This window comes from Bufo bufo, chromosome 4, assembly GCF_905171765.1.
Source record: "Bufo bufo chromosome 4, aBufBuf1.1, whole genome shotgun sequence".
Lineage (NCBI taxonomy): Eukaryota > Metazoa > Chordata > Amphibia > Anura > Bufonidae > Bufo > Bufo bufo.
In genome coordinates this window covers 298,076,853-298,092,177 of record NC_053392.1, presented here as the reverse complement: position 1 = coordinate 298,092,177, position 15,325 = coordinate 298,076,853, and the positions used below count along the sequence as shown (strand labels likewise).

The 15,325-nt window shown below is 43.4% G+C and overlaps 1 protein-coding gene across 2 annotated transcripts in view; it reads right to left on the bottom strand.

Annotated features, from left to right (window-relative positions):
* The window catches only part of LOC120998159 (cytochrome b5 reductase 4), a 352,348-nt gene that overhangs the window by 233,611 nt on the left and 103,412 nt on the right, over positions 1 to 15,325 (bottom strand). For both annotated transcript variants that reach the window (XM_040428717.1, XM_040428718.1), the window contains exon 5: positions 9,597 to 9,638. In XM_040428717.1, the coding sequence (XP_040284651.1) occupies positions 9,597 to 9,638 (42 nt within the window). The remainder of the gene's footprint in view (positions 1 to 9,596; positions 9,639 to 15,325) is intronic.

Sequence of the window (15,325 nt, the reverse complement as noted above, 5' to 3'; positions counted from 1 at the left end):
ACAGGGGGGGTGATCAATGACAGGGGGGGTGATCAATGACAGGGGGGGTGATCAATGACAGGGGGGGTGATCAGGGAGTCTATATGGGGTGATAACCACAGTCATTTATCACGCCCGTGTAAGGCTTCATTCAGACGTCCGGATGCGTTTTGCGGATCCGATCCATCTATCAGTGGATCCGTAAAAATCATGCGGACGTCTGAATGGAGCTTTACAGGGGGGTGATCAATGACAGGGGGGTAATCAATGACAGGGGGGTGATCAGGGAGTCTATATGGGGTGATCACCACAGTCATTGATCATGCCCCTGTAAGGCTTCATTCAGACGTCCGGATGCGTTTTGCGGATCCGATCCATCTATCAGTGGATCCGTAAAAATCATGCGGACGTCTGAATGGAGCTTTACAGGGGGGTAATCAATGACAGGGGGGTGATCAGGGAGTCTATATGGGGTGATAACCACAGTCATTGATCATGCCCCTGTAAGGCTTCATTCAGACGTCCGGATGCGTTTTGCGGATCCGATCCATCTATCAGTGGATCCGTAAAAATCATGCGGACGTCTGAATGGAGCTTTACAGGGGGGTGATCAATGACAGGGGGGTAATCAATGACAGGGGGGTGATCAGGGAGTCTATATGGGGTGATCACCACAGTCATTGATCATGCCCCTGTAAGGCTTCATTCAGACGTCCGGATGCGTTTTGCGGATCCGATCCATCTATCAGTGGATCCGTAAAAATCATGCGGACGTCTGAATGGAGCTTTACAGGGGGGTAATCAATGACAGGGGGGTGATCAGGGAGTCTATATGGGGTGATAACCACAGTCATTGATCATGCCCCTGTAAGGCTTCATTCAGACATCCGGATGCGTTTTGCGGATCCGATCCATCTATCAGTGGATCCGTAAAAATCATGCGGACATCTGAATGGAGCTTTACAGGGGGGTGATCAGGGAGTCTATATGGGGTGATCACCACAGTCATTGATCATGCCCCTGGAAGGCTTCATTCAGACGTCCGGATGCGTTTTGCGGATCCGATCCATCTATCAGTGGATCCGTAAAAATCATGCGGACGTCTGAATGGAGCTTTACAGGGGGGTAATCAATGACAGGGGGGTGATCAATGACAGGGGGGTGATCAGGGAGTCTATATGGGGTGATAACCACAGTCATTGATCATGCCCCTGTAAGGCTTCATTCAGACGTCCGGATGCGTTTTGCGGATCCGATCCATCTATCAGTGGATCCGTAAAAATCATGCGGACATCTGAATGGAGCTTTACAGGGGGGTGATCAATGACAGGGGGGTAATCAATGACAGGGGGGTGATCAGGGAGTCTATATGGGGTGATCAGGGGTGATTAGGGGTGATCAGGGGCTAATAAGGGGTTAATAAGTGACGGGGGGGGGGGGTGTAGTGTAGTGTAGTGGTGCTTGGTGGGACTTTACTGAGCTACCTGTGTCCTCTGGTGGTCGATCCAAACAAATGGGACCACCAGAGGACCAGGTAGCAGGTATATTAGACGCTGTTATCAAAACAGCGTCTAATATACCTGTTAGGGGTTAAAAAAAACACATCTCCAGCCTGCCAGCGAACGATCGCCGCTGGCAGGCTGGAGATCAACTCTCTTACCTTCCGTTCCTGTGAGCGCGCGCGCCTGTGTGCGCGCGTTCACAGGAAATCTCGCGTCTCGCGAGAGGACGCGCCGGCGCGTCCAGGAGGAATGAATCAACCACCTCCAGGACGCGTCTGTGCGTACAGCGGTCCGGAGGTGGTTAATGTGAATTTCAGACCCCTCCATGATTTCTAAGTAGGAGAACTTGCAAAATCGCAGGGTGTTCAAATACATCTGTTCCTCACTGTATAAACTGTCTTAATTGCAGTGTGATTCCTTGTTGCAAAGAGAGCAGAGCTTCTAGGAGTAATGGCAATGCCTCTGTTGCTCGTAGAGGCTGATTTGCATATAATAAAGCATAATTCTTCTCAGCAATGCGCAGGAGCGGTTTGGCCATAGACCTTACAGGGAAATTTCCCGGTGGGCCAGTAGAAGTTTTTTTTTTTTATGCCACAATATGGTATTGCAGGCCCTGCCTTCCATCAATTTGGACCAAACTATAAAACGGGGCCATTTTTCGTATTTTTTCCAGGACCACTTTAACCCCTTAGGGACACAGCCTTATTTCACCTTAAGGACCAGGCCATTTTTTGCAAATCTGACCAGTGTCACTTTAAGTGCTGATAACTTTAAAACGCTTTGAATTATCCAGGCCATTCTGAGATTGTTTTTTCGTCACATATTGTACTTCATGACACTGGTAAAATGAAGTTAAAAAAAAATAATTTTTTTGCATAAAAAAATACCTAATTTAACCAAAATTTTGAAAAATGTGCAAATTCTAAGTTTCAGTTTCTCTACTTCTGTAATACATAGTAATACCCCCAAAAATTGTGATGACTTTACATTCTCCATATGTCTACTTCATGTTTGAATTATTTTGGGAATGATATTTTATTTTTTGGGGATGTTACAAGGCTTAGAAGTTTAGAAGCAAATCTTGAAATTTTTCAGAAATTTACAAAAACCCAATTTTTAGGGACCACTACAGGTCTGAAGTCCTTTTGCGAGGCTTACATAATAGAAACCACCTAAAAATAACCCCATTCTATAAACTACACCCCTCAAGGAATTCAAAACTGATTTTACATACGTCGTTAACCCTTTAGGTGTTGCACAAGAGTTATTGGCAAATGGGGATGAAATTTGAGAATTTCATTTTTTTGCCTAATTTTCCATTTTAACCCATTTTTTCCACTAACAAAGCAAGGGTTAACAGCCAAACAAGACTGTATCTTTATTGCCCTGACTCTGCCGTTTACAGAAACACCCCATATAAGGCCGTAAACTACTGTACAGCCACACAGCGGGCCGTAGAGTGAAAGGTGCGCCGTTTGGTTTTTGGAGGGCTGATTTTTATGGACCGGTTTATTTACACAGTGTCCTGTTTCAACCCCCCTGATGCACCCCTGGAGTAGAAACTCCCTAAAAGTTACCCCATCTAAGAAACTACACCCCTCAAGGTATTCAAAACTGATTTTACAAACTTTGTTAACCCTTTAGGTGTTGCACAAGATTTAATGGAATATAGAGATACAATTTAAAAATTTCACTTTTTTGGCAGATTTTCCATTTCAATATTTTTTTTCCAGTTACAAAGCAAGGGTTAACAGCCAAACAAAACTCATTATTTATGGCCCTGATTCTGTAGTTTACAGAAACACCCCATATGTGGTCGTAAACTGCTGTACGAGCACACGGCAGGGCGCAGAAGTAAAGGAATGCCATACGGTTTTTGGAAGGCAGATTTTGCTGGACTGGTTTTTTTGACACCATGTCCTATTTGAAGCCCCCCTTATGCACCCCTAGAGTAGAAACTCCAAAAAAGTGACCCCATTTTAGAAACTACGGGATAGGATGGCAGTTTTGTTGGTACTAGTTTAGGGTACATATGATTTTTGGTTGCTCTATATTACACTTTTGTGAGGCAAGGTAACAAGAAATAGCTTTTTTCGCACCGTTTTTTTTTTTTTTATTTACAACATTCATCTGACAGGTTAGATCATGTGGTAATTTTATAGAGCAGATTGTCACGGACGCGGCGATACCTAATGTGTATACAATTTTTTTTATTTATGTAAGTTTTACACAATGATTTCATTTTTGAAACAAAAAAAATGTTTTAGTGTCTCCATAGTCTAAGAGCCATAGTTTTTTCAGTTTTTGGGCGATTATCTTAAGTAGGGTCTCATTTTTTGTGGGATGAGATGACTGTTTGATTGGCACTATTTTGGGGTGCATATGACTTTTTGATCGCTTGCCATTACACTTTTTGTGACTTAAGATGACAAAAGGTGGTCACCTGAGGGGTTAGGTCATGTGATATTTTTATAGATCCGGTCGATACAGACGCGGCGATACCTAATATGTATACTTTTTTTTTATTTATGTAAGTTTTACACAATGATTTCATTTTTGAAACAAAAAAAATCATGAATTAGTGTTTCCATAGTCTAAGAGCCATAGTTTTTTCAGTTTTTGGGCGATTATATTGGGTAGGGTATGATTTTTGCGGGATGAGATGACCGTTTGATTGGTACTATTTTGGCGTACATGCGACTTTTTTGATCACTTTTATTACCTTTTTTGGGAAGTAAGGTGGGCAAAATTTCAATTTCATCATAGTTTTTTATTTTTTATTTTTATGGCGTTCACCGTTCGGGTAAAGTAACATGACCGTTTTATAGATCAGGTCGTTACGGACGCGGTGATATCAAACATGTGTAGGGAATTTCTTTTTTTTTCTTTTTTAATCAGTGATAAATGTGTTTTTTGATTTTTACTTTTTTTTCACTTTTTTTCACTTTTTATTTACCCAGACCCACTTGGTTCTTGAAGATCTAGTGGGTCTGATGTCTGTATAATACAGTACAATATATAGTGTATTGTACTGTATTTTACTTACACTTTGTCTGAACAGATCTATGCCTTTAGCACAGATCTGTTCAGCACCATGGACAGCAGGATGCCTGAGAAGGCGTCCTGTTGCCATGGGAACCTTCCCCGTCTGCTCAGTTGTGGCCACAACTGCGCAGACGGGGAAGGGTAAGGATAGGGGCTCCCTCCCTCTGTCACCCCATCCTGTCGGGGGGCTGCAAAGGCACAGCAGCCCCCCGATGGGAGAGGTAGGGAGCTCCCGACTGTTAACCTCTGCTATTCCATACCGCGGTCCGTACGGACCGCGGTATGGAAAGGGTTAAACGGCTGACATCGCATCACAGATGTCAGCCGTTTATACCAGAGTGTCAGCAATGTGCTGACACTCTGGTATACCCACTGGCCACTAACGATTATTCAAAAGGACGCGGGCGGGGGATCGCGATCCCGTCTGCCGCACCACCCGCAACCCTCACTGCACCTCCCGCCGCCATAAAATCATTCAGGGGTGCAGGGGGGGTTGAAAAAAATATTTTTTAGGCATATAAAGTTTCTGATCCGCGGGGATCAGAAACTGCTGAAATCGCAGAAAACCGCAGGTCTGAATTGACCTGCGGTTTGCTGCGATCGCCGACATTGGGGGGGCATGGGACCCCCCGCGCATTTAGCTGAGGTGCCTGCTTAATGATTTGAGCAGGCACCTTGTTCCGATCACAGCCGGGCGGCAGTGATCGGAACAACACATGACGTACCGGTACGTCATGTGTCCTTAAGGACTCGGGAAACATGCCGTACCGGTACGTCATGTGTCCTTAAGGGGTTAAGTTCCCAGTCCGCCCCTGGCAATGCAGTCACATATGAACATAGGACCAACACAGATGTCTTCAGCTGCTAAGTGGACATGTAACAGGTCAACCAGTTTCATGGGTACAAATCTGCGGACAGATGCCCTTTAATAATTATTTCACATATTTTGCAGCACTTTACAGTAAAAGGGTACATGTGCAACCAAAATCAGATATCACAAAGTAAATAAAAACTGTTCACCAGTTCAAACAAAAAGAGACAGGGCTTTGCTCTGAACAGTTTATTTCATGAGGAATATAATTATTTGCTAAAACAAAGCTGACAAGAGAGATGACAGGTCGTCTAAATTCAGGGGTGATTTTTCAAGTTTTAAGGTAAATCTAAACTTTAAGAGGACATGGGGGAAAAGATTCAGTAAATCTTGTAATCTATACATTAATATCTCTGCTTTTTTCACTTCCTGTGAAAATCTATTTGTACAGGGAGGAGTTGTTACCAGTGACAGCTTTCTCTGTACAGGGGGTGCAGAATTATTAGGCAAGTTGTATTTTTGAGGATTAATTTTATTATTGAACAACAACCATGTTCTCAATGAACCCAAAAAACTCATTAATATCAAAGCTGAATATTTTTGGAAGTAGTTTTCAGTTTGTTTTTAGTTTTAGCTATTTTAGGGGGATATCTGTGTGTGCAGGTGACTATTACTGTGCATAATTATTAGGCAACTTAACAAAAAACAAATATATACCCATTTCAATTATTTATTTTTACCAGTGAAACCAATATAACATCTCAACATTCACAAATATACATTTCTGACATTCAAAAACAAAACAAAAACAAATCAGTGACCAATATAGCCACCTTTCTTTGCAAGGACACTCAAAAGCCTGCCATCCATGGATTCTGTCAGTGTTTTGATCTGTTCACCATCAACATTGCGTGCAGCAGCAACCACAGCCTCCCAGACACTGTTCAGAGAGGTGTACTGTTTTCCCTCCTTGTAAATCTCACATTTGATGATGGACCACAGGTTCTCAATGGGGTTCAGATCAGGTGAACAAGGAGGCCATGTCATTAGATTTTCTTCTTTTATACCCTTTCTTGCCAGCCACGCTGTGGAGTACTTGGATGCGTGTGATGGAGCATTGTCCTGCATGAAAATCATGTTTTTCTTGAAGGATGCAGACTTCTTCCTGTACCACTGCTTGAAGAAGGTGTCTTCCAGAAACTGGCAGTAGGACTGGGAGTTGAGCTTGACTCCATCCTCAACCCGAAAAGGCCCCACAAGCTCATCTTTGATGATACCAGCCCAAACCAGTACTCCACCTCCACCTTGCTGACGTCTGAGTCGGACTGGAGCTCTCTGCCCTTTACCAATCCAGCCACGGGCCCATCCATCTGGCCCATCAAGACTCACTCTCATTTCATCAGTCCATAAAACCTTAGAAAAATCAGTCTTGAGATATTTCTTGGCCCAGTCTTGACGTTTCAGCTTGTGTGTCTTGTTCAGTGGTGGTCGTCTTTCAGCCTTTCTTACCTTGGCCATGTCTCTGAGTATTGCACACCTTGTGCTTTTGGGCACTCCAGTGATGTTGCAGCTCTGAAATATGGCCAAACTGGTGGCAAGTGGCATCTTGGCAGCTGCACGCTTGACTTTTCTCAGTTCATGGGCAGTTATTTTGCACCTTGGTTTTTCCACACGCTTCTTGCGACCCTGTTGACTATTTTGAATGAAACGCTTGATTGTTCGATGATCACGCTTCAGAAGCTTTGCAATTTTAAGAGTGCTGCATCCCTCTGCAAGATATCTCACTATTTTTGACTTTTCTGAGCCTGTCAAGTCCTTCTTTTGACCCATTTTGCCAAAGGAAACCCCTTCTCATTACAGAGATGCACATCACCTAATATGCTTAATTGGTAGTAGGCTTTCGAGCCTATACAGCTTGGAGTAAGACAACATGCATAAAGAGGATGATGTGGTCAAAATACTCATTTGCCTAATAATTCTGCACGCAGTGTATACACAATGCTATCAATCACTTATAACCCCTCCCTCCCAGGGGTGTAGCCGTTGGCCCGGGCGCTAAATTGCAGGGGGCGCCAGGCAGCTGAAATTTCAATGAGGGTCACGGGAGCCTATGGCTCCTGTCCCCTCCGTTATGCCTTATGGGCTTCAGGCCACTAGGCCTGAAGCCTTTAAGGCAGTAGAGCGACGCAGTACTCGGTCACAAATCTATTACCTCACTGTGACCTCCTGCCGGATCTCCCGAGAGGACGCGATGACGCGGCGCGGGAAGGCACAGTGAGACGTTCGTGACCGCCTGCGCCGGGATGCCACAAGCTGTGATGGAGACAGGTAAGTATTTTTTTTTATGTACCCTAAACTAATTGCAGAGGCACTGGCCACTGGGGGCACTATGGGGGTGGGGGAGGACTAGAGCAGAAAGAGGAGGAGTACTGAATGGCATAGTAATAAGAGTGGAAAGGCGGCCATTATATTAATAACAAAGAGGGGGATATTATATTAACAAAGAGGGGGTCATTATATTAATAACAAAGAGGGGGCCATTATATTAATAATAAAGAGGGGGCCATTATATTAATAATAAAGAGGGGGCCATTATATTAATAATAAAGAGGGGGCCATTATATTAATAATAAAGAGGGGGCCAATACATTATTATTAATATAATGTCCCGCTCTTTATTATTAATATAATGGCCCCCTCTTTATTATTAATATAATGGCCCCCTCTTTATTATTAATATAATGGCCCCCTCTTTATTATTAATATAATGGCCCCCTCTTTATTATTAATATAATTGCCCCCTCTTTATTATTAATATAATTGCCCCTCTTTATTATTAATATAATGGCCCCCTCTTTATTATTAATATAATGGCCCCCTCTTTATTATTAATATAATTGCCCCCTCTTTATTATTAATATAATTGCCCCTCTTTATTATTAATATATTGGCCCCTGTTTATTATTAATGTAATGGCCCCTCTTTATTATTAATATATTGGCCCCTCTTTATTATTAATGTGATGGCCCCTCTTTAATAACAAAGAGGGGCCATTATATTAATAATAATGAGGGGGCCATCACATTAATAATAAAGCGGGGGCCATCACATTTATAATAAAGAGGGGGCCATTACATTAATAATAAAGAGGGGGCCATTACATTAATAATAAAGAGGGGGCCATTATATTAATAATAAAGAGGGGGCCAATACATTATTATTAATATAATGTCCCCCTCTTTATTATTAATATAATGTCCCCCTCTTTATTTATAATATAATGTCCCCCTCTTTATTTATAATATAATGGCCCCCTCTTTATTATTAATATATTGGCCCCTCTTTATTATTAATGTGATGGCCCCTCTTTAATAATAAAGAGGGGGCCATTATATTAATAACAAAGAGGGGGCCATTATATTAATAATAAAGAGGGGGCCATTATATTAATAATAAAGAGGGGGCCATTATATTAATAATAAAGAGGGGGCCATTATATTAATAATAAAGAGGGGGCCATTATATTAATAATAAGGAGGGGGCCATTATATTAATAATAAAGAGAGGGCCATTACATTAATAATAAAGAGGGGGCCATCACTTTAATAATAAAGAGGGGGCCATTACATTAATAATAAAGAGGGGCCAATATTTTAATAATAAAGAGGGGCCATTATATTAAAAATAAAGAGGGGGCCATTATATTAATAATAAAGAGGGGGCCATTATAATATACAGGGGGAATAATATTATGGGGAATGGGGGACTATTTGTATGGCTCTAGCACAATATTGGGGGGCAGGAGGATGAGTTGTTGAGACACCAGGAAGGAGAGGATGATAGTAAAGTGAGGAACCTAAAAAAAAATCTGTGAAACTCTGCAGAGACGAGAAGCGGAAGAAAGAAGGTGTCATGGCAGTCTTATCTCTGGATGAAGACGTTGAGGAAAGTCTACATCACAGGAGACGTCACTGGATGTAACAGGTATGGTGCGCAATTTTTGGCTTGCCCCGGGTGCTGACAACCCACGCTACGCCACTGCTCCCTCCTGTAACGTTAGCTGTTCACAGAAGGTGGGAAAAAAAAGCAAAAATATAATTGTATAAATTACAGGTTTTACTGAATTTTTTCCCACAAAACTATATATCAATCTGCTCAACTTCTCGTGTACTACATCATGGTGCTTTTAGATTGCATTGCATTTTGTAGTGACGGGTCTTCTTTAAACAAAAAATGTTTGATACTTATCATAAACTAACCATTTATGAGAGTTTTCTCTGAGTTTTCAGTTGCTGTCAAACCTGGAAGTAAAGAGACTGTATTAAGTTATGAATAAATCACGAACATACAATAATAAGAGCATACTAACCCCTTCTTGACATCTACAGCAGATATTGGTTCTTTAAATATGGCACCTTCTAAGTACCCAAGCAATCCCCATAGCTAGTTACTCCTTGCTATTTCCCTCAGCAGACATCCACCAACAGTGGCTGATTGGAAACAACTCCAGGTATGGACATTTAACCCCTCAGATGCCATGGTCAACTGCAACAACAGCATCTGAGCGGTCATTTGTGGGGACCAAACAACCTCCCAATATGATGAGATTGCACGAGCCGTTCAGTTGTTAGCCTAGTGAAGGCTCTGAGGCCTACTATTGTAAAGATCCTATGATTTTCCCATAGACTGCAATGGTAAGACAACAAAACTGCGGGAGCTGATCAGGTTTGTCAGCAGAGCAAATGATGATCTTCTCTAATAGTGGTCTGTGTGGGCTGTCCAGAGCCTGTTTGCCTTGTGTGCCCTCAGATAACAACTCCTCACAACACCTCCTAACAGCTAGGTCACAAAAGCCTAGATAGTGGGTATTTGTCGAAACGATCATCCTGTGTAACGACCAGTGGGCTAAACTTTGGGCTAAACCTAAGGGCATTCTCCTGGCAGTCACCTTTTATTCACCCTTTAACCTGTATACATGGATCCGGACTTCCCTGCAGGAGAGTCACTAGGCTGCTACCTCCTGGAGTAGCCCTAGTGTTGTTGACAGCTGAACCACGGAGGTCAGCTGAAACACGGAGGTAAGAGACAGCAAGGTATCATGCAGAGGTCAGGGCAGGCAGAGTTCAAACAAATCTGTAAAACAGGTCAGGCCAAAGTCAGGGGAGGAAGTAAAGGGTTAATATAGTAATCAGGCACTGGTCAGGTCAGGCACATACAAATGGACCAGAACACCTTTGCAGGGGCTAGAAGACCTATTGCTCAGAGACCATCCCCCAGAAAAATGTACCCTTGGCTGGTAAAGACTAGGGGGTGTGCATGCTGGCCCTTTAATAGTCAGGAAGCATGCACGTGTGCCCTGCGAGTAGATTTGTGGCCTGCAGACGAATGAGAGCCATGGGATTCCTGAGTCTGGGCCCACTGCTGGAGGGCAGAAAATAGACAGTGGGTCCAGACCGCCAGGAAAACATTAGCAGAAGCCAGGTGAATGACGCAGTGCCATAATTGCCCTGCATAGCAGGGTAGCGGTGTGCACAGGGCGTCACATCCTGCCTCTCTCGGTCCAGTCATGTGTGGCCTCTAAGAGTCTATCAACTGGGCAAAACATCTTCAAGTGTGTCATAGAGGCAAGTCTAGCATTTCATGAACTACCACCAAGAGGTACACAGAGAGACATAACTGCATGCCTGTGTTTGGACCCTGTGTCTGTTTTTTGTCCTTCACATGTCATCCATATTCCATGTACACTGCTAGGCTGAAAATCAATTTCCAGAGCATCTCCAATCAATGGTCTGTGTAAACCACAGACCAAACATGGATGCTATTAGGGCTTTACCATGGACCTATAGATTTTAATCAGCGTGTTTGGTCATCACAGACCAAAACAGTACATGCTTCCGTGGTACCCACAGTCAGTGCAATATCACTGATATGCGAGTAAGCACACTAAAATCAATGGGTATGTGTGCTGTCTATGAAGAACAAGGACAGCACGTGTCCATGATTCACTGACATGTGAAAAAGACTTTAGACTGTGCAGGGACACACCCAAAGAGAATATTACCAGTCAATGTATTAATAAGTTTACAGGCTTTAGTTCATGTTCATTACATACTGAGACAGGGATCTACGGGTGAGCAGTATAATAAAGTCATATCTTGCACAACCTTTTGGTTATCTCACACTACAGTGAACAGATGGTGATAAGATGCATGTACAATGTAAAACATCTAGAAGAATTTCATTATATGGGAATACAGTTTGCTGTTGTTGTCTGACATGTGATAGATGTGGTATTGCATTATAGTTTCTGCTGTGAGCAAGTTTTTTCCCCCTGACCTATAGCATTTGACCCACAAATATATATTACCCCTGTCAGCTAATTAATCCATACCCCCTGGGAAAAGGGTACCTCAAAATTGTGACTTTGGGGTTTCATAAGCTATAAGCCATATTCATCCAAATTATAACAAATAAAGCCTTGAAATATCTCGCTTTGCATGTAATGAGTCAATCTCATATATTAATTTCACCTTTTAAGTTGCATTACTGAAATAAATGAACTTTGCACAATATTCTAATTTTTCGAGTTTCACCTGTATATCAGAAATTAGGCCTTTGGATGCAGACCCGTTCAAACTTAGAGAGCGCTGGGACCTCCGATGCACCCAGCACCTTCCTACAATAGTGGAATATTTTGTGATATTGAAACCGCAGTGTGTCAGGTAGGGAAAATTTAGCCGGCAGTTCCTCAAATATTAAAAACCTAGCTGGGAGAGAATCTTTCAGGTCGACAATTCTGTAGAGCCCCGCAGCCCTCCACGGTCCAACCAACCCAATCCCCGAATTCTCTGGTAAATGGGGGTGAAAAGGAAAGTAGTAATAGGGGAGCTCAGGGTGGCTAAGTTATATCTAATCCTGTTCCGGAACCAAACCTCTCTTGTGAACAGCATGGGGCCCAATAGCTTAGAGGTGGAGATAGAGGGAGGGGAACCCCAGATCATGGTACCCGAGTGGATCAGTGCCAGCCACAGATGCTCAACCTCAGTCTATCAGTTATATGAATGCAGCGTAGACTAGGAAACAATGTGCCTCAGATGCGTCGCTAGGTAATAGGAGGCTATATAAGGAAGGGCCATACTTCCATTAGCAGGGACCATCAATTTCTGCTTGGAGAATCTATGATGTTTATAGTTCCATACAAATTTGGCAAAAGCAGACTGTATAAAGCGGAGAACTGCGGCAGGCACCATCAGGAGGGTTTCAAACCTTAGGGAGTATGGACACTTTTATGGCCACTATGCGACCCAGTAGGGAAATCGGGAGCGTTTTCCATTTAATAAAAAGGCCATTAATTTCCGTTAGCAGCGACGGAAAGTTTGCTTTGTAGAGGAAAGAGTAACTGGGCTTGAGTTGGACTCCTAAGTACTTAATAGAGTGGGTACGCCAGGTGTAAGTAAACCTGCTATGAAGAAGGCTGAGTCTATTAGGGGAGATGTTGATTGGCAAGACTTCACACTTAGATGTACAGTATTAAGCTTATAGCAAGACAGTACACTATATTGATCAAACACCGCATGAAGGTTAGGGAGGGAATAAAAGGATTGGTAAGGGTGAGTAAGACATCGTGAGCAAAGAGGGAAATAGAAAATGACTTATCTCTGTCTGGTATGCCTTGGATGTTGGGCTATTATGTATTAGGGCCTCTAAGGGTTCGATGCTGAGAACATATAAAAGGGGGGAGAGGGGACACCCCTGTCTCTTCCCATTAAAAATCCGTAGAAAGGGGGAGTGGGCATTTGGTATCCGAATTACCGCTTTTGGGGAGGAGTACAGACCCATCAGGGCTGCTAGGAATGGGCCCTTAAAACCAAAATGATGCAGCGTCTGGAACAAAGTTCCAGTTCAGGCGGTCGAATGCCTTTTCTGCGTCTAAACTGAGCAGTAGTGCCTCCATCCCTCCCCTATCAGCTATATCTATCAGGTCGATGGCCCTTCTAGTGTTATCACCTGCCTGGCGGAACCGAACAAAGCCAACCTGATCTTTATGAATTAAATATGGGAGCCAGCAATTCAGCCTGTTTGCTAGCAATTTTGTAAATATCTTCAGGTCTGAGTTCAAAAAGCGAATGGGTCGGTAGCTGGAGCAGTCTGTGGGATCCTTACCAGGTTTGGGAATGACCGTTATATAAGAGCCGAGCATGGTGTCGGGTATTTTCTCGCCCTTCAGAAATCTGTTAAATAATTTGGCCATATGAGGTAGTAATAAGTCTCCAAATGTCTTAAATATTTATAAGAAAGCCCGTCAGGGCCAGGAAACTTCCCATTGGGTAAGTCAGATATAGTCTCCCTAATCTCCTCAATGGTGATGGCTTGGTTAAGATGAGTCAGGGCCTCTGTAGTCAGAGTAGGAAGATGGCATTTCGACAGAAACTCATCTAATAGTGCATTTTGGGTTTTTTCATCTGCAGGGACAGTGAAAGGAAGGGAGTATAGACCTGAATAATATGAGTGGAAAAGATTAGCTATGGAGGTGGGGTGGTGGTAAAGCACGCCTCTATGGTCTCAAATTGCATGCGTGTTTTCTTTAAGTTGTCAAGCCAAAAGGGTGTGTGGTTTATTCCCATAGGCAAAGAAGCGCTGTCTAGTGTAACAGATCAGCCGTTCTGTTGTTGACAAAGCCAGGGACATGAGGCAGGTCCGCAATTCAACTATTTGTCTAAGTGTTCGTGTCGTAGGGTGACAGGCTAGAGCCTGCTCTGCCACTCGAAGTGAATGCAAACATTCTCGGTGTTGTACCTCTCTATCTTTTTTCATTCAAAAAGAGAGGGAAATGCATATTCCCCTAAATACTGCCTTGGGGGCCTCCCACAGAATTCCCACAGAGTGTGTGTGCGAATGAGCCTTCTGAAGCCTCTGGAAAGACGTTCACATTGTCTAGATGGGGGTGTCAAGGGGGTGGTGAGCCTATCGAAGCAGTCCGAGAAGGGGACATTAAAGTCTCCCCTATCTGCTGTACCGCGCCTCAAACAGTAGAGAGGGAGGAGAGAAGAGAAAAAAGGAAAGTGAGTTGACCGGAGTTGGGGGCATAGACCGTGCAAAGCTGCACTTACCCCATTGTAAGGTGCCCTGAAGGACAAGGTACCGTCCCAGGGGGTCAACGTGTACCTTGCCGACCTGAAGTGGGCAGAATCTGGATAACAGGATGGCGACCCCCGCCGACTTGGAGCTGGCAGAGACCGTATATGTTCTGGGGAACCAATGCTTGGCGAATGCAAAAGATCCATCGGAGGTCAGGTGTGTCTCCTCCTCTTCTGGAGAGTGATCCAGGAAAGATCTTGGAATAGAGATACTTTAGTCCCCATATAGTCCACGTGTTGCAGGGATCACTACTCATCATTATGTCCTCTTTTAGATCAAAGTCATTGACATAGCATATGATATCACGTGGTGGCCCATCAAGCAATTTTTGTTGCAGTGCTCTATGGGCACGATATATCAGAATAGGGTGTACCAGAGGACGTCCCAAGACAGTGTTAAAGACTGTGAGGAGAATGGAGCGAACGTCTTCGTCTCCCTGGGTCTCCGGTATGCCACGTACTCGTATGTTATGATGACGACCACTGTTGTCGAGATCTTCAACATGGTTCTGCAGGTCGCATATTTGAAGAGAGCGGGTTGAGGAACAGGTCTGAAGAGCGCGTATCACTGTCCGTGAAGCATTGTGATCTTCCTCCAGTTGATTTAATCGGTGCCCCACTGCTTGCACATCTTGCCGTACAGCTGCTAGTTCCTCTTTAAAGACCAGGGCTCTAGACTAAAAAAAAATATCAAGGAGCCATTGGCTTCTAACCTGAAAAATTTAGGAGCCAAATAAAAAAAAATTGTCGCCAAATGTAAAATACATATAATACATTTTCTTTAAAAAAAAAGACATGTCTTACCTAGGGTTGTCACGATACCAAAATTTTGACTCGATTTCGATCCCATA